General features: G+C 39.4%; 1 protein-coding gene across 1 annotated transcript in view; it reads left to right on the top strand.

The window, feature by feature from the left end:
- Positions 1 to 9632, top strand: part of LOC104440104 (major allergen Pru av 1) — a 65642-nt gene extending 56010 nt beyond the window's left edge. The window contains exon 2 of the mRNA XM_018869637.2: positions 9322 to 9632. Within this exon, the coding sequence (XP_018725182.1) occupies positions 9322 to 9617 (296 nt within the window). The 3' untranslated portion in view covers positions 9618 to 9632. The remainder of the gene's footprint in view (positions 1 to 9321) is intronic.
- The last annotated feature ends 15149 nt before the right edge of the window (positions 9633 to 24781 follow it).

Raw genomic sequence — 24781 nt, 5'->3', positions numbered from 1 at the left:
CGGAGCAATAACCAAGAATCAACCCTTGGTAACTCAGCCAGATCTAACCACCAGCTTTAAGATTTTCCTTCCTCCGCACATTCCAGTAAGATTCGTCACATCAACTTCCCTTTAGCATCACCGCAATGAGTTCCATTCACACTAGAGTTCCTTATCCCTGATTATAACAGCAGCAAGAAGACAGAAGTTTGAATTCTTATCAAAAAATTAGTTACGAAAGAGTTTGAATGTAGAAAGAAGAAAAATTATAAGTCACGAGACAAATGTTGTCGTTGAGAGTTGGACTTAAGACTCCGGATTGCTAAACAGGTGCTCCTATCCCATTTGTATCGAGAAAAAGGAACGTAATATATTATATGTATATGTTGTCTCTATGACGTTTCAAGTGACAAATTTTTTGGCTTGATCGATTTTTTTTTTCATAAAAGAATTTGTTATGAAGAAATTTGAATGTAGAAAAAAAGAAAAGAAAGAAAAGAAAGATTATAAGTTAGGAGACAAATACTCTCGTTGAGAGTCGAGTTCAAAACCTCCCTCTTACTAAACAGGTGCTCGTATACCCATTTGTACTTAGAAAAGTGAATTATATGTTTATGTTGGTTTTATGATGTATTAAGTGACAAACTTTTTGGTTCAATTGAATTTTTTGTTTATGAAAAAAATTGTTATGAAAAAGTTTGAATGTCATAAGACAAATGCTCTCGTTGAGCGTCAAACTCAAGACCTCCCGCTTACTAATTGAGTGCCTGCATAACCATTTGTACCAACAAAAGAACACATACACACGGGTGCACATATATATGAAGTGACTAATTTTTTTGGCTCGGTTGAAGTTTTGTTTATCAAAAAAATTGTTACGAAGTAGATTGGGTGTAAAAAATAAATAAATATTACGAGTCATAATACAAAGGATCTCGTTGAGATTCAAAGTCAAGACCTCTCGCTTACGTTTTTATGACATTTTTCTAAACGTTTTTATTCATTCAATATATGTTTGTGCATTTCTCCAAAAACTAAGTCTCGATGGATGGACGTACTTGCATCTTGCCGAATATGCGACATTTCTGTTATTGGAGCTTCTCGAAAAGTCCACGTTTTAGTTCTTGCAACAATTTTTTCGCCCCCATATTCTCGTTTATACTCGTTGATTGGGAGAACCGAATTTATACTGTGCTTTTAAATTACTTGCATGCTAACTTTTTATCTCTAATAGCGGAAACAATCCCATGGAACTCGACCGGTGTTGGAAAAAAGTTAATAATTTAGTGACTTCCCACCCTCAAGAGCATCGAAATTCAGATGATCACTTGCATGCTAATAAGTATCATTTGGGCTTGAGATCCATGTCTTTAGTACTCTTTCTCTATTGTACGATTTAGACTATTGTGATGGCGATTTAGATTACTAAACAGGCGACTGAGAATCATTGAGAGGGCATTTCAATCATCAAGCAAGTCGCTTTCGGGGAAGGCGAGTCCTCGTGCATCTTTTAACTTCACCCACTTTCCACATTTTTATCGCTCCGCATTAACATGGGTCTCAAGACATTCACCGACAGTTTAGGAGTTGATTGTGGTTTTCTGTGTCTTGCAGCTAGCCAGCTCAACTCGGCGAAGCACCGGGTCGACGAACTGAACAAGGGGAAGCTCGCTCACGTTCGTGTACACCACTGTTGAGGGCGATGGGCTCGAGAAGATCTCGTACGAGATCAAGTTCGAGGTGGGGTCCAGAAGGAGGGCGCGTGTGCAAGAGCTCGAGCAAGTACTATGCCAAGGACGGGGCCGAGATCACGGCCGGCAAAGACAGAAGGGCCATGGAAATGTTCAAGGCCGTTGACGCCCATCTCTTGTAAAACCCTGATGCTCACACGATGTTGCGTGTTGGCTCAATCTTTCTGTCTCCACCATGGTTTATGTCTCCATTCTCACGTCTCTTGAAGATGAATAATAATCGTGAATGAACTATAACTATGTTTTGAGGTAATGTGCTATAATTTTCGTCTGCAGTAATAGATGCGACGCGTTCGAAGTGGGTGAGACAACTGTTGAGGTGGTAGAAATTCTGAATGCTGTAATTAAAGATGCTTGTGAAACATCTTATAAAAATCGCGGCATCTTAATTTTTTCAAATCACTTCAGTATAATTGGTTCCGCCTAGATTCCTGCAGCGTAAACACTGAGCGGCGCGTGAAAATCACATGGTTTTGCTCCCACGAAACGAAACCTACTGTGCGGCACGTGAAATCCCTTTGCTGTGCGTGGCTGAAGTAACAAACAGAACCCACTGAGACGCGGCTTTGTCCAACTTTTCAATTGGCCAGATAAAAAAGAGAGAAGAAAAAAAATCTGAGTATAATGGATTCGCACTTTTCATGACCACCAGAGATTTCCCCAAAGACCAAATACTCGCCTCATGTGAAGATAAATAATTGAACAACCGCTTTTAATTTAATATGAGAATAATAGTATATTATGATACATAAAAATAAATAATTATAAATTGTTATGAAACCCAATTTTTCAAGAATTTGCAGTTCATATTATTTTCATAATAACTTAAAAACTGCTATGCTTACAAAACTCCTCATGTAAATATTCTGTTCAAGATAAATTCTAATTTAAATATGAAAGTGTGATATTGGTATTTTTTTTCCCCTAATAGATCGGGTTCAACAAACTGATGCACGTCCTCAAATTAAGTTGGGCCCTGTATACGGGCTCAAATAAAGTCCGATGGTGAGCTTTTCTTCTTGTCTTTTACTGAGAAGGTGCCGAAGGGTAGGGCGGGAATTCGGTGCGACGGTCTTGTGAAATCGGCGCTTTCCGTGGTGATTAATCCAAAGGACAATAGTGGATTGGAGTGAGATTTGATTGGATTGGTTGGAGGGGGTTGGTTGATGGGCGCGCGCATATACAAGGGGAACGCACTCCAATCCCCACTTGCAAACACAGTGAAACGGGCTAATTATATTCAAAGAAACTGAGGCAGGAGGAAGAGGTCCGCATCGGCACCGTTTCAAGATTCTGAGGCAGGAAGGAGGGACAGACAGCAAAAGCACGCGTCGGGACTTTTCAAAATTGTTCAACTAGACGACAGTTGAGAGAGAGAAGGGAGCGGGGAGTAGTGCACGACTACTCCCAAAAGGGAACGGAGAATATATGAAACGGATTGAAAAGCCATATTTTCAAAACCCTAATCAAGAATGATGAAATCATTGCTTTGTACCCCGAACAGCGCACTGTCAATATTGATTGTTCTCTCTCTTTTAGAAAGTATTCTTCTTCTTCTTCTCCCTTTTTTTTATCGGTCTTTCAGAAACTTCTCACCGGTCACTTAGATGACTGCCACGCAAGAAGCCGCCAAAAATGCCGAAGGAAAAAGACAGATGCACACATTCTCTCTCTCTCTCTTTCGTGTGGAGAGGTGACTTTATCACGGGTTTTTCAGCCGCAAGTAGTGCCGTTGGCGTGCTTGACATTGGATATTCTCCTTGAATTACATATAGCGAAATTAGGGTTTAATTCGCGATTTGTTAATTTCTTCTTGAGATTAAAGGATTATTTAGTCAGAAATTGTGAGGTTATATATTACTTGAGTTATTGAATGTAATTAGGAATTAGAAAACACTAAAAGTATTAAAGTAACTCGACTGTGTTATAATTTCCGTTATATTGTTTGATCTACAATAAAATTCGTATTACTTTTCTTATAGAGGTAGGTCACTGCGATTGAATCATATAAGTCTGGTATCCAATTTATTTTGTCGATCTATTTATTTTATTGTTTGAACGTTTGCTTATATCTCCTTACTTGAACTATGATGGACATTAATCATTATGGAGCAGTGACTGAATTTTTTTTCTTGAGTTCCTTTTTCTAAGGGTGAGGGCTGAGCATGACCTGGGTAAGTCAGTTCCGGGGCGATAAGCAAGAATCAACCCTTGGTAACCTCAGCCAGATCTAACCGCCAGCTCTAAGATTTTCCGTCCCCCGCATATTCCTAGTAGGATTCGTCAGCATCGCCTTCCCTTTAGCATCACAGCAATGAGTTCCATTCACACTAGAGTTCCGTATCCCTTATTATAACGGCATCAAGAAGACATAAATTTGAATGTTTGTCAAGAAATTTGTTACGGAAAAGTTCGAATGTAGAAGAAAGAAAGATTATAAGTCACGAGACAAGTGCTCTCATCGAGAGTCGGAATCAAGACTTTGGCTTTGCTAAACGAGTGCTGGTATCTCATTTATACCAAGAAAAAGGAACAAAATATATTATATATGTTGGCTCTATGTTGTATTAAGTGACTTTTTTTATGTCTCGATCGAAAGGAAAAGACCACCAAAAACCCTAACTTTGCCTAAAGTGACAAATTTATCCTACACCTTTTTGTGACATAAAAACCATAAATTTTGAAAACCAGTAACACGTTTACCCACCAATAGCATTTTCGTCTTATTCTCTTTTTTTTTTTTTTTTTTTTCCTTCTTCTCTCTTCCCTTCGCCGGCCATGGCGGAGGGAAGTTGGAGTTAGGTGAGGGTTGCACTCGGTGGCATCAAGCGAGGGCTGCCCTCGGTTGGGTCGGGCGAGGACCTCCCTCGTTGGCGTCGGGCGGCCCTAGCTAGCCTAACCGAGGGCAACCCTCGCCTGACGGCGGTGAAGGTAGCCCTCGCCTAACTATGGCTTCCTCCACCGGCTCTGCCATGGCTGGCGGAGGGAAGAGAGAAGAAGAAGAAAAAAAGAAAAAGAAAAGATTTTAAAAAGTAAAAGACAAAATGCCTTATAGTTTAGGGTAAATGTGTCACATGAATACAAGTTCAGAATTTTTTGTGTCATGAAAAAAAGTTTGGGGTAAATATGTCACAGTTGGCAAAATTTGGGATTTTTCATATCATAATACAAAGATTGGGGTAAATTTGTCACTTTGGGCAAAGTTTGAGGTTTTTGGTGGTTTTTTATCTTAAAAAAATTATTATGAAGAAGTTTGAATTTACAAAAAGGAAAAATTATAAGTCAGAAGATAAATGCTCTCATTGAAAGTCGAACTTAAAACCTCCCACTTACTAAATGGGTGCTTGTATACCCATTTGTACTGAGAAAAAATGAATTATATGTGTATGCTGGCTTTATGATGTATTAAGTGACAATTTCTTTGGCTCAATCGATTTTTTTCTTTAGTAAAAAAATTGTTATGAAAAAGTTTGAATGACAAATGCTCTCATTGAGAGTCGAACTCAAGGCCTCTCTCTTACTAATTGGGTGATCGTATAACCATTTGTACTGAGAAAAAAACACATATATAGTATGTATATGTTGGCTCTATCATTTATTAAGCAATTCATTTTTTGGCTCGATTGAATTTTTCAAAAAAATTGTTAGGAAGAAGATTGAATGTGAAAAAAGGAAATATTACAAGTCAAAAGACAAAGGATCTCGTTGAGAATCAAAGTCAAGACCTCTTGCTTACTAAAGTAAGCTCTATATAACTGAGCTAAAAAAGCTATGTATGACATTTTTCTAAACGTATCTATTGATTAAATATCTGTTTATGCATTTCTCTAAATACTAACTCTCGATGACTAGACTTACTTGCATTTTGCCGAATACGCAACATTTCAGTGATTGGAGCTTCTCAAAAGTCCACTTTTTCAATGCTGGTAACAACCTTTTTCGCCCCCATGTTTCGTTTACGCTCATTGATTGGGAGAATCGAATTTACACCGTGCTTTTAAATTACTTGCGTGCTAACTTTTTATCTCTACTCGCCAAACCAATCCTATGAAACCCGTCAGGCATTTGGAAAAAAGTTAACAATTTAGTGATTTCCAACTCAAGAGCGTCAAAATTCATTGGGCACGTAATTGCAAAAATTCAACTCATGAACAACTTTTAGCACGCCATATATGACGTCATTAATGTTGATTTGGACTTTGTACGCACAAAATCAACAACATCGAATTAGCACGTCATCGGTGGTTTTTTTTTTTTTTTTTTGGGTCACTCTGTGTTTGGAGTAAAGTTTGTGGGGCTGGAGAGCGTAGCTGTTCTTGTATTTGCTGAGAATAAGAGAATGAAAGGTGTGGCAGGAATCTGGTGAAGTGGTTTTTGTGGAATTTTGTAAATTGTGCTACATAAATAGCGTATCAAGGGAATAAAAGTTGAATAAGCTTGATATTTTGTTGGTATCACGAGATTCTCTAATTTTCAATAAATTCCATAAAAGAATAGAATTCATGAGTAACAAATGAATAGATCCGAACTTATATTTCGAATTTGGATTAACATTTAAAACTATCGATGTGATAGAATCTTTCAGAAATTATTATGCGTATGATCATTGATGAAAAGTACATTCTCATTATATGTCAAGAAAGCTATCGAAAAATAAAGTTAATGTGTTTAGGTTTTGGACTTATCTTATTGTAAAGCTTGGGCTATTTGAATAAGCTAATCCTATCTTATCTCTTTGATGGGGACATCTTTGACGAGGACATTGGATTAGAGATCAAATGCTTCAACACTGATAATGATAAAAATAAAACGAGAAGCAAAATATAACGGAAAAGCAGGAACCTCCACCTCCCCCAAAACTTAGAGGACGAGCTGATCTTGGGACACCCCGATTGCGGACCCAATTTTGACCGAGTCAAACTGTCGGTGCTAGTGAAGTTTGAATCAACCCATGAAAATGATTTCAAAAGGCCTTACTTCATACATTTGAATCAGATCCACCGTGACATTAGGGCATTACAAATGAAGAAATATATTATGTGATGTTTATATTACGCGACAAGTTAACGTGATATCACCAACTAATAAAGTATTCTTGTTTGCTACATATTAAACGAGACAAAATTTGATTAATACACTTTTCTTCAAACAAGGGCATTTCGTTATAATGTCTAATCAGCAAATTGTTAGATTGAACTCCACAACAATCATTTCAAAGGTACCACTAGCCTTGGTGGCTCCGCTGGATAAGAACCCCTTGCCTTGGGGGAAAGGTGAGGGGATCAAACCCCAGGAAGCATCGGCGATTTAAGCGTGACGTCGGGGTGGTGGGTTTTTCGCTAGCGTCGCTCTAGGGTTTACTTGGCGGCTATGTACCGCCGTAAGGCGACGAACGGCTGACGGGGTTCCCTGGGTATTAAAAAAAAAAAAAAACAATCATTTCAAAGGGATGGCCGCCCATGTGAGCACGAGAATGTTCATCTTTTGGAACATAAACTTTGACATTTCAACATGAATCTGAAAGGGACCGAAATCATTTTCATGACCGAAAGAACAAAAGAGACCACCTTAATTCCTCTTTTCCATTCCTTTAGGCTGCAAATCCTTGACTCTCCTATTTTCCTCGAGCGTGACTCTTGCCAAACCAACCCTACCCATTGACATAATTCCAACCATAATTAGGAGGCATTGACAGGACTCAGAAGCACTCTTCTCTGGGGTTATTTCTTTCTCATTGCCAATAGCCATGGGTGCAACCAGCTTCACACAAGAGCTCACATGCCCGATTGATCCGGCTCGCATGTTCAAGGCCTTGATTGTCGAGTCGAATACCCTGATCCCGAAGCTTCTGCCTCAGTTCATAAAGAGCGTGGAGCTGGTGCATGGCGACGGTGGAGCCGGGAGCATTGAGCAAGTTAAATTTCACCGAAGGTATGTACACTCAACACTCATCGAGCAGGGAGTTCCATAATGTAATTGCAGCTAGTCCTTTCAAGTATGTGAAGCACCAGATCGACGAGCTCAACAAGGAGAACTTCATGTGTAGGAACATGATGATCGAGGGCGACACGCTGGGTGACAAGCTCCAGTCGATCAATTACAAGGTCAAGTTTGAGGCCATCAGCGATGGAGGGTCGGTCTGCAAGATGACGAGCAAGTACAACAGCAAGAAGGCGCTTCAAGTTGAAGAAGAGGAGATCTAGGCTGGGAAGGAAAAGCCATGACGTAGCATCACTTGTGTACACAATATTTTCTTGTGAGACCATCTCTCGGCTTGCTAACTTACGGTCCATCTCTTTGTTCAAGAACAATTTCTCAGGAGGCATAACACGTGATTTCGGCAAGTACAGCCCTTCTCTGGGGATCGTTACCTTTTCGAACAACAGCTTCATCGGAGAAATGCTGCAAGATATATGCAGCGACTTTGCTCTTGGATATCTCGCAGTCGATGGGAATAACTTCACTGAGCTGCCGCCTGACTGCTTGAGAAATTTTCCGGGGCTAACGAGAGTCCGTCTGGACAGCAATCAGTTCACTACAGGTATCATGAGTGCGTTCAGACCGAATCTGGACTTTATAAGCCTCAGCAACAGCCGATTTGTCGGGAATCTCTGCAGAATGGGGAGAGTGTATGAATCGAATTTGCTGATAGATGGTAACAAAATTGCCAGCCGCATCTCGTCGGAGCTCAGGAAATTGTCCCAGTTGCATGTTCTGACTTCCTACGGCAATGAACTGACCAGGAAAATTCTCGACGAGATGGGAAATCTAGGGGAGTTGATAAGGCTGAACTTGAGCAACAACCATTTGGCCGAGATATTACCTCCTCGTTAGAAAACTCATCGAAGCCAGGTGATCTTGTTTTTGGTGAGAAGGCATTGAGCGGTAGCATACCAAAAGAGCTAGCAAATTGTGAGAATTTACTGAGCCTGAACTTGAGCAACAACAATCTGTTGGGCGTCATGTCGCCAGAGCTGGGGAACTCTGCTCACGCTACATAACCACCTAGACTTGAGCCACAATTCACTAGCAGGATCAATTTCTTCCAATTTAGCAAAGCTCACTGAATTGAAAATCTCAATGTTTCGCATAACGATTTGTTGGGTACAATCCCAGCTGCTATCACCAGCATGAGCCGTTTAAGCTTCATTGGCTTCTTGTAAAACAAGCTGACAGGCGCAGTTCCTAGTGGTCGCCTTTTCCAACAATCAGTGGGAAGGGCTTTTATCGCAAATCCGGGCTTGTGAGGAAACGCGACGGAATGTCTCCATGTGGGTCGAGCAGTGAATCGACTGACCCTCGGAGAAAGGTTCTGATTAATGTGATTGTTGCGTTTGCTGCTTACTACTTCTCGTGACTCTTATTGCTCTGATTTTGGTGCTTCGACGGTGAAACAAGCATCTCGATGATTTACACAAGTGATCACGTGACTTGACTCTAATCGAGGGAAATCAGGCCATGTCTAAGCCAATCGTATCAGATTGCAGTTGGAACATCCTAAATGGCCCAATCGACACCATCAAGATCATTGCTCGTGATGTTGAAACCAGCGAGTTCTAAACGTGAATATTACTTTTTGTTACCTTGATAGGCAGTCAGTACAAGACAATGAAGCATAAGGTCGAGGCCCTGGACAAGGAGAACTTCACCTACAGCTACTCCATCATTGAGGGCGACTCGCTGGGCACCACCCTTGAGAAGATCAGCTACGAGATGAAGATCACCACATCGCCCGAGGGAGGCTCGGTGTGCAAGAGCACGAGCAAGTACTTCACCATTGGCGAGGCGGACATAACTGAGGAGAAGATCAAGGCTGGGAAAGAGAAGGCGTCCGGGATGTTCAAGGCCATCGAGGCTTATCGCTTGGCAAACCCTGATGCCTATTGAGCCGATCTCATCGCTATCTTGTCTTGTTCACGGTACTGTATTAAATATGTCTGGTTGTGGTAAACTGAAAAGGAGACAAGAAGAGTTCGAGTCACTCTATGCTTGGAGTTAAGCATGTTGGGCCGATGGGTGCTGTTGTTCGTCTTTGCTGAGCAGTGGTTTTTGTAGAATTTTGTAAATTGGGCTGTATGTGAGTGTATCAAGGGTAAAAAGTTGAAAAAAAACTTGATATTTTGTTGGTATTGTGAGATTCTCTAATTTTCAGTAAATTTCATGCACTGATAGACTTCATGAGTAATAAATGAAATGTCGAATGGCCAATAAAATCTCAAACGTTGGCCCAGTATTTCGAATTTGGACTAACATCTAAAACTATCGATGTGCCACAGTCTTTCATAAACCGCGATATATATGATCATTAACCATAAAGTACGGTCTAATAATATGTGAATAAAGTTAAAAGAAAAAAAAAAAACCGTAGTTGAATGTGTTTGGGGTTTGACTTATCTAATTGTGACACTTGGGCTATTTGGCATTCTATTTAAGCCAATCTTATATCTTGATGCTCGAAAATCAAAGTTCGCTATTATGCTCATATATAATGGGAATGTCGACAATATGACGACGAGTTCATAAAAATCAATCACTGTTGATTTGTCAACAACAACGGCACATCTTTGTGAACTAGACGCCATAGAAATCCTTAATTTATTAAAATGTTTAGATTTTAGTAGGGCTAGCAAAATGGGTCCCAACCTATTTTGTGAATCAGATTTAATGAGCATCGAGAAGTTAATAGATGATTGATTTGGTATTTTTTGTACTTGTACTGTGAGGTTTCATAGTCGTAACCCTGTAATTTGATTTGAAAGATCTGCCGAAAAATAGAAAAAGGAGGCTCTACATTTGAGTAGCGTAATTTTTCATGCTACTTGAGAAGAGAACCATTTGCAACATCAATCTATCAATCTAGCAAGACTTCTTGAATGTCCGTTCTTTATGAAAAATACTTCTCATCCTACCGTAATTAATTGAAACATTTAATCCCCCAGGATAATTTTTATATGATGATGGTGAGCACACTTACTATCTCAATATAATTTTTATATATAAATATTTGCATAGATCTCCAAGTACCATCCAAGGTTTGATGGTATTTAGATGAGATGCAGTGAGGACTAAAATTGGATGGACACATGTCGCAATCTAAAAATGGAGATAATAGATAGATCGGGAGAATGATCAAAAAAAGTCCTAAATCCATTATAAATGTGCCAATTCAGTTCTAATTTTTTGTGATTGTGTCAATTCAATCTATTCGACCAATTTTGGTTGGCTAGCGCCGATGTCGACGCTGGCCATTCGCTCAACGCTGACGTGGCAATTTTTAATAATTTCTTTTTTTACTTTTCCTTTTATTTTTTTCTCTTCTTCATTCTTTTGCTTCTTTGACGAGCCTTGTTGGGCACAAATGAGGCCTCGGGGCTGTGCACAAGGCGGCTTCACCCAGATTTAGGCCAGCCATGACAAGATTGGCCTCGCCCAGATCTGGGTGCGGATGTTAATGTGGATAATTTTTACAATTATTTCAAAACTCTTTTTTTTTTTTTCCTTTTTTAAGTTTTCATTCATTTTTTTTTTTCTTCCTTTGTCCCTCCATTAGTCTGTGGCCCCAGCAAATCCATCAGCCCTTGCAATCGCTGGCGAGGGCATTGGGGCCTTACTATCAATCACCGAAGCCATGGACCGGCCAATGGATGGCGAAGGGGAATAAGTAAAAGAAAAAAAGGAAAATATAAGAAAGGAAAATGAAGAAAATGAAAACATGAAAAAAAGAAAAAAAATTGAGAATTTTTTTTAAATTACAAAAATCATTCACCTCAATACTGGTCATGTGCCATAGGATGGCTAGCGTCAACGCCAACCATTTTTGGTCAAAATTGGTCAGCATAATTATATTGGCAAATCGTCAAGATGTTTAAAATTAAATCGACTAATTTAGAAAGTTTATAACTCAATAGACATTTGTACAATGAGATCCTTTTTATTTTTTGTAATTATCTACGTTCACTGTCGAATAAATAGGTCCAGAATCACTTTAGAGTTATATTCTACGTGTCAATACCAACCAGCTTTGAAATAAAAATCAGAGATCGGAGGAGGAAAATCGCATATCCAGACTTTTCCACAATTCTCCTTGAGTTGCGTGTTGCAATTCCTTTTTATCTCGTCCCTTGACTAGACTTCTGCGCCCGCTGCTCACTAGATTATACCCCGCCACGAATCAAACACCAAAACTCATTTGCATGCACAGAAATTGGGCGCCTAGGAGGGAGAAGTGGGGAAATGAAAGGGGTGTAAATGGAAATGAGTTCGGTGTTTGGTTCTATTTTTTTGTGAGCAATGAAGAGAATTATTTTGTTCCGGTTTTCTTCACCCAAGTCTCGACTCAGAGAGTAGGCGATGAGAATTATTTTCTTTGCACACTAGACAGGTAAGTGACTAAGTGAGTGCTTAGGATTTCATGACTCGAGAGTGCCGCAAATTGGACTGGTTCAAAGTGAATCGGACGTGGCCACTCCAGACGAATGATTTCATAAACCCACGAGCTTCCACATGTTCAAAGTTAACAATTAGATTCCAGGGCAATGAAACGGATGAAATGAGCCATTCATCCATTTAATTTACATGAAGTGTGTATCACTTTGAAATTTCGGGAACTACAATTAATTATTCTAAAAATTTAAATTATTAGATGGATGCAATGTTTAATTCAAATACTTTAATACAAATACTTTTATACTCATCTTTACTCATGAACTTGAATTGATCTAAGATTGAAACATGAGAACATATAATAGATGAAGCAAATATGACCTGAAAATGTTTGAACTTAGAACCTCTGCTTTAATAACATATGAAATTTGATGGAATTATATCCAACAATTCTAATAAGTTAAGTTATTAGAGAAACACATGGTTTAGCTTACATATATAACAATCACCTTTGGTCTGACATAAAGGAAATCAACCGTATCGTGAGTCGCACTCACCAAGGAAAACATATATTATTATTACATATTACAGATAATATGGAATGATCAAATTCAAATCAGTGACTTGGAGGATGTCTCACATTTTGCTTTCGCCGAGTCATCGGTCCCCGATTCACCAGCACCATCCACAGGCGGACTAGCGAAGGTCTTGCTCTTCCTTCTGTTATCTTTCGCGTCATTGTCAACATAAATGTACGTCTCAACTCTCCACACATAAACGTAAGCGAGAATAAGCCAGAATGTTAGTCGACGGAGAGGACGACCGAGGATTTTAAAGAGGAGAGGCTTCTCTAACAATTTAGCAAATGAGATAATGAGGAGGAAAACGAGTCCCATATAAAATATGGTGTTAGCAAGCCACGGGAGTTTGCCAATGGTCAAGGTGACACCAGTTAAGAAAGCGGTGGACATCGCCGGGAGTGCAATTTGTAGTGGTAGCGTTGTGCGCTGGAATGCAGCGACTGCAACGTCGACATCAACTATCTGCGCCCAGATGAGGTTGACGACCACAGTCATTGAGCAGAACATCGCGATGGTGTTGCAAATCGCGAAAGCCTGGAACATTCTATTGTCCAACATCGTAGCCATGCCCCGGTCATCTTTGGAGGCTGTGTCCGAGCCGTTAAATCCTCCAGGAACTGCAAAACCAGCTGCGAAAGTCACTGTGGCCACAAGCGTTGCCACCACCATACGGGAATTGATGTAATCCTTGACGATTTTCCTGCTCGGCACGCTTTTGCGCGAGCGGACTACTGATAACTCTTCATCTCGAGCTTCCGCTCTAACTAGGAATAACTCCGGGTTTTTAAGTGGACCTTTTCCCGCGAGCGAGCAAAGCAACACCAGGAATGCCAAGTGCTGAGATCGGAAGCATGTAAAAAGGAAAATGAGAACAAACTTATACCATATTTATAACGGGAATGAACTCTGGAAACGTTCGCTTCTAAAGACGCAGTTTCTGATCTTTTTGAAGAATTAGCACAAAATTACCAAGTTCGTTTTAGACGAAAAAAGAGGCATGAATGGAATCTATGTGGGCAATCATTTCATAGGTCGACAAAATGATAATGTCATGAGATTGTGCTACATTTGGAGAGGTCAAATTTGCCACATTGACCCCTGGCTTTTTATGAAAACAGAATGCAACCTTGACAAACCCTGCCTTTTTATTCATGACCGTATTCAGAGGCTCAATTAAACGAAATATATAAATTTTTATCTCCGTGTTATGAAAGACACGTTACTTGTTTCTAACTGCAGAGAAATTCATGATCACAAATTTTAATTACCTCCTATCAAGACTAAATTAGGGACTTGCGAAACATTTATCCGAGAGGAGTCTCGGCTGTTCTAGAAATTTGATCAATACTTCTACTATCTAGTTGGCTGGGAGACATAATGATTTGAATACCAGATCTGCCTTAACTAATGCATTAGTCTATGAAATCTCTAGTAAGTTAATAAATAAAATAGTGACTGTTCATGTTACCTACATGCCGAATCTTATACCCCTCTGGCTTGTGTCACAGCGAGCAAGCATCGAGCAATGTCAACAGCCAACAAGCATTTCCATCATTATCTTGTTTATTCAACAGCATCCTCCTTAGATCTGGATTGCTGAGTATATATCTCACTACAGAGACTCTCCCATATTTTGCGGCATATGAAGAACGGTTTGCCCTTGCCCATTTGGCAAAAGTGATACTTCCCTCAGCTTCTCGATATGTTCAACATAACCCATCTTGCTCGCAATATGAATGGGGAGATCTCCATTCTTGTCCCTTACTCGGGTCAAATTTCAGTTTCTGGTCGTAAGAATTCGAATACCCAGGCGATATTCAAGTGAGCTGCTAAATGGAACACATTGCCCCGTTGAGTCGGTCATTGCAAATAGCTTCATGTTTTTCTTGAGCATCAGTCGAATAAACTCTGGGATCAAGAGCTCCAAATTAGGATGGTTAGAGCTTGATTGGTCTCTATATATCTAAACCCTTTTTGGAGTAAGGACATCTTTGACGTGCCTTAATCACTACTAGTATTGATAGTCGACAATAACAGATTAGATTGCAATGCCAAAACTAGTTAATGACATCGACAGTACTTAAGATTTCACTATAAAAATCTTACTAAATGACATAGCAATTTATATGGCATGTCCACAACATGAAGTATCTATAGAGTCGGCGGACGTAATGCAAGCTAGGCAAGATCAAGAAAAGGAAAATGATCTTTTCATATTATGTCCATCGAATTTTAGCAAGTATCAAGCAGACTTAGGGCCCGTTTGGTTCAACTTTGGGGAAATGCCATTTGGAGAATACAAATATCTTTGAGGTAAAGGGGTTTGTGGGAATGTTATACCGTTTGGTAAATTGTAGCATTGAAAGGCAACTTAGTATAAACACCGTTTGGTAAAATTCAGCTTTGTAATTGACTTTGGTATTTTTTATTTTTTATTTAAGTCAGAAAATCGAATTCGGCGGCCGGCCAATCCGATCCGCTGCCGGACCACCAGATCCGGCGGCTCGAGGTCGCGGATGCTAGATCTCGGCGTCCGGCAAGAAGATTTGGCCTCAAGACCGCCGATCTAGCCGCCGGACGGCCAGATCTAGCGACTTGAGGTCCACGCGACCTCGAGGTGGCGTCGCCCCGGCGGGCGCGAGCTAGGCGACGCCGCTGGGTCCACGCGACCTCGGCGGCGTCACCTGCGGGCGAGCCAGCCGAAGCCGTTGTCGCGCGAACCATGCGGCGTCGCTTGCTCGCCCGCGCTAGGTGACGCCACCTGAGGTCGCGCGGACCTGGTGGCGTCGCCTAGCCGCGCCCGCGGCGACGCCGCCGGGTTGCGGGTCTCGCCACCCTCGGTGGTCACCGGGACGCGGACCCCACGCGGGCGGTGGCGGCTGCCGGAGAAGCCGCACTCTCGGCCGAGGAAGACGAAGACGAAGAAGACGAACGAAGAAGAAAGGGGGAAGAAGATGAATGCAAAGGGACCGGCATTTCCGAAATGCCCAATGCTCAAAGCTGGTCCTCCCAAGATTGGGCTTTCAAAGATTGGGGATGCTGACATTTGGCCAAGTAGCATTTGAAAATGATTGCCAAACACAAAAATTTTTCCCCAAGGGGCTTTCGGGCCCAAAAGCCCCTTGGGAAAGTCCAACCAAACGGGGCCTTATTTAATTGTTGAGAACATTGCAATAGCCTCCACAGCACCATACCGAAATCCCCCTTAAAATTGTTCCACCCTCTCTAGATTAAACGTCATCTTCTTCGTAAAGGTATACGGCACTTATTCAGCTCAATGAAGAGATTATATATTTACCAAAACTTTTGAGTAAAATCTAAGTAAAATTTGTGACTAGAATCTATTTCAAGATAGTAGAGCTTATAAATCACAAATTACGAAGGGAAAAGGCTCCACCAAAAGAAATTTTTTTTTGGCCCCAACTATGAAAATTTGGAGGTGCTAGTAAAGAGGTTCAATAATGTGAAAGAGGTGTTTCGATTGTTTGAGAATATTCCAACGGTGTTTGAGGATTGTGGGTGGCCATTGGACTTCAAAGACAGGCGAGAGTGATTTAGAGATAACTCATCCTTGGGGATTGTGCTACTCAATCCCATTATATCTTGTGAATGGACCAAATATATTTTGTGAAATTTTAGTGATTCGGGAAAGATATTTTTACTCAATAAATCACATTATATGCTCTATCTTGTATGTGCATTGCATGGAGTCATATATATCCTAGCTATAACGACTCACATATTTAAGCTGTGATGACATGACACAAAATAAAACAAGCCTCATTTCATCGCCAAAAAATTACATCCATAATACTAAAAGTTCAATGAACTTTGCAAATTAATCTAGACTGTTGTAACATCTACATAGATATATAATGATTTTTTTCTTTAAGAATTGTCTCTAAAAGTGATTTATAGGGCTCTAATTTGTAAGGGATTAATTATTTTCCTCACAAAGAGTGTTTTTCTTCCACTTTCCATTTATTTTGCTTCAAATTAGGATCTATGTTTGCCTCTTATACCATGAATTTTGTTCAACAAAAGAGGCATTAGTTTTATTGAAATTAGTTCTAATGAGTTTCAAAAACCGCAAATGAGCAATTATTGAAAATTCTTACATTTCTATAATACTTCCTATAAAATATACTCTAATAATATTGTTACGTACATATACAAATTTCATCAGTCATATAACAGCGATAATTAGAATTTTCTAATTGTCGTTGACCCCTATATTTTACATTAATATATAACACGAATTAAGAATTTTGCATTTAGTCTATTCAAAAGAAGAATTTTTTATGAAATAGAATAATATTTCACCAATAATTTATAATAAAAAACATACTTCAATTTTACACAAATACAAAAAGGTGCTCGCATGACGGATGCCATCATCCTTGAAATTGACGGAGCAATTCAGGCCACAAATTTCAATATGGGTAACCGGTTACATTCTAGATACATTAGTGAAATAGTGAAAATTGTCCAAAAGTTCTAAATCTATTGCACTTATACCAATTCTGTCATAAACTTTTTAATTTTGTCAATTCATTATAAACCTTTTTACTTCTTGCTAATTGAGTCTATCCGGCCAATTTTGATTTTCGGAAATTCAACTCGGGTGGCCGTGACCGAATTTTTATGCTGATGATCGTGGTGCAGCTTGTTTATTTAATTGGGCTTTTATTTTGAGCTAAATTGGATTTATTGTAATTAATTATTAATTTTTGAAATTTTTTATTTATTTTTTATTTTTTTTTTCGGAAATTAAGACTAAGATGGCCAACGACCGAAATCTCGTGCTGATCGTCGTGGCGCAGTCCGTTTATTTAATTAGCTGCAATTTGTATGGAATTGATTTAATTATGAATTTTTAGGAGTTATTCATATTGACTTGATGATTAATTATTTGATTGAGAAATCGTTGGGTATTGGTTATCACCGAAAGGAAATACGTGGCTCTGAATTGGAATATCACCTGGAGAATGCACGTGTGTTCGGTGGTTGAATATGTCATCTTGGCGAAGAGGTTGCCTTAGAGAATGCACGTAAATTGTTGAATATTAATGATGCATATGTGGCGATAATTGATCATGCATGTGTGGCGATAATTGATCATTGCCTGTGTGGCGATAGTTGATCATGCCTATATGGCGATAGTTGATCATGCTTGCGTGGCGATAGTTGATCACGCCCGGCGATAATTGATCGCTGTGTGGTGTAGATGTGTGGTGCAGTAATGGCCGTATCTCCGTGTGTCGAGTGTCGTGCCCGTGTTGTTGAAGGTAATTGGGATGCTAAGAGCATGCACATAAAGTGTTTATTATACATCACCTTGGCGAATCGACGCCCGAGAGCATTATTGTAGCTACGTGACCGAGTGTACTGTCAGATTATATGGTGTGGAGTGAGATGACCTAGAAATGGTCCAATCGACATATAATCGACTAGGTCGATTGATCATGATTTGATTCGATGTTGTGAAATGATTGATTGAATGGAAATGACCGTGAGTGGTCTTGTTGGCGTGTGATCGACTGGGTCGATTGATCGAGATATCGATCTGTGATGTGATTGCTTGGGTGTCTATTGAACTGTGCTAATATGCAGGTGAAATTTGAGGCCAAGGTACGTCATCTGCCATGTGCGTGTTTAGGCAGCCTATAGTATAATAGTTTACTAATCGGTCTTGAGTGGGGTAGAACTTGCTGAGACATAGTCTCATTCCTAGTTTGGGGAAAACATTTCAGGACCCCGATGAGAAGCTGAGGAGGAGGAATTTGACTGGGAGAACTCTGAGGTGAAACCTGAGGAGAAGAATTTTGGAACAAGAGATAATTCCGAGAGGGGCCTTGAGTACGGCCCGAATGGACTGAGATTCCATCTTCTTTTGTGAACTCCATTTTGATGTGAATGGTTATGAAGTTCTCTGGTTTGTGTTTTGTATAAAAGTTTGGTTATAAGTTTCAATATGAAAAATATAGCATTGCTTTTCTATCCCATTGATTTCTTGTGCGGGGATTTATAACCGTTCCGCATGTGCTTAATAAATGAAAGGGCCGACGATACAAAGTCCTGTGATATCGCATTATAAAATCGACCAATAGAGAAAGATGTGTGCATGTCCAAGGATCGGGCGTGATAGGAACTATGAAGATTGGAAGCTTGACTATCCACAATATTTCTTTGGTGGAAGGTTTTGAACTACAATCTACTCAGCATAAGCCAACTCTGTGGTATTGGATTCAAAATCAACTTTCAAAATGTATTTCTTCTAGAACAAGTCAAGACTTCTCCCAATCTTTCACCAGGCAAAGGCATGGGAATATTTATCTTTTGGATGTAAACCTAGAAAGTTCTCAGTGTCTTATATCCATTCAAGATGAAGCAAGTCTCTGGTATCGAAAGCTTGGTCATGTCAAAAATGAAGCAAATTGTCAAGATTTCTTTTAAGAAACTTGTTCATGGTCTTCCCAACCTAGCTTATCAAAAAGTTAGAACTATGTACTGCATGTGTTCTAGGAAAATAGGTTAGAAGTACCTTTAAACCTGTAAATCAAGTTTCTACCAATCGAGCTTTGCAGCTTTTTGCATATAGACCTTTTGGACCAATCAAACTCGAGTATTGGTGGAACGAAATATTGCCTAGTAATCGTGGATGATTACTTCGCTTCACTTGGGTGTATTTTTTGGCAAATAATGTTCAAAATGAAAAAGGTTATACTATTTCAAGCATACGAACCGACCATGGAGGTGAGTTTGAGAATCGAGGACTTTGCGAAGTTTTGTGATGAATCTAGTTTCCATTTTTTCTCTTCTCCATACACTCCGAGAACAAAATGGTGTCGTGGAAAGGAAAAACAGATCCTTACGAGAGATGGCCAGAACTCTCTTAATTAAGTAACATATCCTCTCGATTTTGGACAAAAGCAGTTTTTACACCTTGCTATATCATCAACAGAGTGTATAAAGAAAAGAAGCCAAATGTTTGTTACTTCCATGTCTTTGGCTGTAAATGTTTAACTCTGAAGAATCCTATTGATCGATCTAGAAAGTTCAAGGAGAAATCAAACGGAAGAATCTTCCTTGGTTATTCGATCACAAGCAAAGCTTATAGGGTCTTTAACAAGAAGACTCGGTCAGGGAAGAATTCATGAACATCAAATTTGAGGAGACTCAACTGATCAAACTCAACTTGAAGAGTCTGAACCTATTTTAGACTTTACAAAGTCTACTTCCCCGAAGAGGTTGATTTCTAGAAAACAGCAACAAACAGATAAAGAAGTTTCAACCGAAGCAAAGGATCTTCTTTCAGACTTTCAAATCAAGCAAGAATCGGAAGCACAAGTCAAGTCATCCCAAAGAACTCATCATTGGCAACATTGATGAAGGAATTCAACCAAATCCAAAAAGGCGAAAGAGTCTAGTGTTCTAGCATTTGTTTCTGAAATTGAACCAAAAAGTGTAGATGAAGCTTTGTTCGATGAAAGCTAGATAGAAATTATGCAAGAAGAGCTCGGAAAATTCAGCATCAACGATGTTTGGGAGTTGATTCCAAAACCAAAAGGTAAACCTATAATCGGGACAAAATGGGTCTTCAGGAACAAGATGAACGAGAAAAGAAAAGTCGTCAAGAACAAAGCAAGACTTGTGGCCAAAGGATTTACTTAAGAAGAAAGATAAACTATGACGAGACTTATGTACCAGTAGCAAGGTTAGAAGTAATTAGATTATTACTTGCTATAAAAATTTCAGGTTATTCCAGATGGATGTCAAAAATGCATTCCTTAATGGATTCATTCAAGAAGAAATCTACGTGGAACAACCACTAGGATTTGAAGATGCAAGAAAGCCAGACTCAGTCTATAAACTAAAAAAGGTCTTGTATGGATTGAAGCAAGCACCTCAAGCCTAGTATAAAATGTTGAGTAAGTTTTTAATACATAATGGTTTTGAAAAAGGGAAAAGTAGATACTACCTTGTTCATAAAGAGAGAAGGAAAATATTTTTTACTCGTACAAATTTATGTAGATAATATTATCTTTTGTTCTCCTAATAAAAATCTATGCAATAAATTTTCAAAGTCTATGCAGAATGAATTTGAGATGAGCATGATAGGTGAGTTAACTTTCTTTTTGGGATTGCAAGTTAAACAGTCCAAGAAAGGTATATTCATTCACCATGAGAAATATGCCAAAGATCTTATCAAGAAATTTGGATTAGAGACACCTATGTCAAGTTCTTCAAGTTAGACAAGAATAAGAAAGGGAATAAAGTATAATAGAAGCTTTACAAAACATGATCAGTTCTCTTCTTTACCTTATTGCATCTAGACTTGACATTTTGTTTAGTGTTTGCATTTATGCTAGATTTTAGTCTCATCGCAAAGAATCTCATTTAAGTGTTGCAAAACACATCATTAAATATGTGGCAACTTTTCCAAAACTGGGTCTATGGTATCCAAAAGAATGAGGGTTTACTCTTCTTGAATATTCAGATGCTGATTTAGCTGAATGTAAAGTGGATAGAAATAGCACTTTTGGAACCTGTCAATTGCTAGGAAGTATGCCGGTATCTTGGTTCTCAAGAAAATAGAGTACTGTAACTCTATCAACAACAGAAGCAGAATATGTGGCTCTTAGGAACTGTTGTTCTCAAATTCTATAGATAAGACAACAGTTAAGAGATTTTGGAATTGACCAAAGATAGGTCGACTCGACAAAGTTATGTAATTAGTGTGTGGTGATTCCACCTAATTGCAAAATTTCTGTCAATCGACACTAGATCGATTTTTCTCGTCGTTTTAGTACCACTGTGTCCATATTTGAAACGAGATTTTTATGACAATCGAGAGTCGTCAATGTGTTGAAAATGTACATTGTGGCTTGAAAATAATCAATCACGAGTCAAATGCGCTAAAAATTCCTAAAAGCTACCCAGTATATTAGGTTACACTAAAATTACGCCAGATTGAAATTAACTACAAAATTGAACCCGATTTTAAAAATTGAAAATTTTGTCATGTCACGAGTCATTTTAGAAATATCGACTTATCTTTCGAAGATTTTTCAGCAAACCGAGATTTTCAATGAAAAATTCAAAGTAAAGGTATTTTGGACCGGAAAAATCATAAGGCCATTTTTAGTCGCGTTTTTGGGACTCAAGTCGAACAAATTGACAAGGAAAAATGTTGAATTGGATAATGGCACTTTGGTTGGATTTATGGACATCAAATTTGATCCAATTGAAGGAGAATTTATTCAATTTAAGGGAGATTCGCCCAAAATTCATAGGCCAAGGGTCCATCAACATTTTGGACCACTTGGTTGGCTTGTTAAAGAAGATGAAGGCTGCAAGTTAACCTTGGATGACAGCCATGCATGGTGGGGCGTTATCATGAGTGTTTGGATAGAGGATGAAGACTTTTGAGGCCAAAATGGGTCCCCCCTCTCTTGAGTTGGCTTCTTCTGCTTCAAGCAACCAATTGATCCTTTGTTATTATGTCTTAAAAGCTAAAAAATTCTAGAGGAAACAAAGCAGCTCCCTCCCCTAGCTGTCGATCGTCGCCTGAAACTGCTAGGACCGCCATTTATGCCTACATGCCGTCATGTCGCCCGCGAGTCCCGTGTGTGCCATCATGCCATCCCGCACCTCTTGTCACGCCCACCAACTCGTTTCGAGCCTCCCGGTCACCGTCGAGCCTCACTACGCCATCCAACCACCGTTCTCCTACCGCCGCCGCCGCCTAGGTCGCTGCAACCACCGCCATCTCTCCTTGCCGCTTCAAGCCGCTCGAGCAGCCCCTTCGGCCCAGGACGAAGCCAAAGGCCTGAAAGCCTTTAGACTTCAAGGCCCGTTTTCAGGCCTGTTCGGTTTCCATTTGGTGTCGTTACAAGCTAAGTTGTTGCTCGCCTCCGCGTCGCCATCGTTGTGGACTCATTGAATCGCTAAACTAGTGAGTTTACTCACTAAACTTTGCTTATATAGTTAATAATGTTTAAATGGTGATTATTTTAGGTTAAGCATGGATTATGTGGTTAGTTAGAATGGATTAGTGATTTAATTATTCATTTGTGCATGTTAGGTGGTTAGAATAGACTAATTAGAGACTAGATATATCATATTATTTATCTAGATAGGTTCGGAAATTTTCCCGGCCCATTTAGGCGGTTAATTAAACATTTCCAGCCTAATTTAGTATTTTTGGTAATTAATTGTATTTATTTAATTATTTTTTGGATTTTTTAATTAATTAATTTTCCAGAAATTATATCGGGATAGCCGGAAACCGAAATTTCGTGCTGATTGCAATGGTGTCTTTATTTTCTGCAATTGAATGCTATATTGAGCAAAATTTAATCGTCAGCTTGTGCGGGCAATATCATAGGTCAGCTTGTGAGAGCATTATTGTACATCAGCTTGTGAGAGCATTGAATCGTCAGCTTATGTGAGCAATATCGTACGTTAGGTTGTGCGAGCATTATTGTCCGTCGCCTTGTGAGAGCATTGAATCATCGATTGTGAGAGCAATAATCATCAACTTGTGTGAGCATTGATTTGTCGGCTTGTGCGAGCTACCATCTATATATCAGCTTGTGAGAGCTATAATCTATTTCAGCTTGTGGAGCAAATATTCGTATCGATTGATTATTGATGGTATTGATTGTATCGAATCGATTGGGTTGAATTGAGTGGTTGAGATTATGAACTGTACTGACATGCAGGATGAAACTGATGCGAGGTAAGTCTTTTGACTAGTGTTCATAGACTGCCTCAAGGTGTATTTTCTTCCTAATCGATGTTTAGGGGGAGAACTTGCTGAGACATTATCTCATCCTGTCATGGGCTCAAACTTTTTTAGGTCTTTAGATGGCGGTTCATCCGGAACTTTTTGGTCGGCTGATGAGGATTACCGAGAGCGAGTTTTGATTACCATGCCCCAAGGAGTCAATGGGTCTATAAACTCGTGGTGACCACCATCTGGGTCAATGAGGGCCTACCTCAGAGGGTACCTCATCGGTTCATAGCGTGGTTTCACTACGGTTTCAATGGATTCCATGTGGGTCCCTTCCAGGGATTTGAAATTCCCACTATGGTAGTCAATACCACTCTAGGTGAGAGTGTAGCTAACCCTCTTAATGGTGCTGTGGAGGATCCGACGCCCCCAAAGCCTATGGAAACTGAATGATCGGCGAATGTGTCGGACTAGTTGGTCATAGGACAGTTCCCTTTTTGAGAGTCAGTCTTTTGTAGACTCTTGACTTTAGTCTACTGTTATATATAAACCGGGTGTTTATAAAAGCATGTTTTGGTTGTGATTTATTTCCTGTTTTTTTTTTATCCCAAGCTGTTAATTATCAGGGGTATTTGTTTACTTCCGCATGCATATTAAAATGAATGGGTCGGTCATGTGTCCTAGGACGTCACAATTTTATCGACCACCGAAGGATGGGCACGCACTCGAGAATCGAGGCGTGACAATTTTTGTAGCACTAGATCAAAATTCCGAGTCCTTACGGTGCTATAGAGTTCTCAAAATTATGCTACCGTCATCTTCTTTAGCCTTCTAGACTCCCGAAACCATATTTCTTCTGCATTTTCAATGCTAAAATTCTATTTATTTGCATCCTTTGTATGGTTGTAGCATGAAAGAACTTAGTGTTTTTATCTCCTATTTCATCAATTAACCATTCAACTCAAACCCCAATACATTTCTCTTGTCTCCAACATTGCTCTATTTGATCAGTAACTAATTGTTTTTTTTTTCTCTCAAAATGGATGTCTTGCGCATTTACAAAAACTGAAGTTCCTCTTTCAATGTTGTAATTTTCTTTATGTTGTTAGGAAAGGTCTTCTTACTCCACTTAACCAGTTTTAGAGCTGTAACTTTCAGATTTTTTGCTAAATTCAAAGTTTCAATGGTAGGGGACTATCATATTTACTTAACTATCTTTCTACGCTCTTCGATTTTTGGCCAATATGCTTCAAATTTGAACAACGTAGCTTTCTTTATTGGTTTGGCTGAGAATGATAATAAAAGTGAGGAATGATCCAAACCAATGGTTGGTAAAGTGATGGCTTTAG

This window comes from Eucalyptus grandis, chromosome 1 (assembly GCF_016545825.1).
Source record: "Eucalyptus grandis isolate ANBG69807.140 chromosome 1, ASM1654582v1, whole genome shotgun sequence".
NCBI classification, from domain to species: Eukaryota; Viridiplantae; Streptophyta; class Magnoliopsida; order Myrtales; family Myrtaceae; genus Eucalyptus; species Eucalyptus grandis.
Note: the sequence above shows the minus strand (reverse complement) of the source record. Positions and strands in the feature narration are given on the sequence as shown.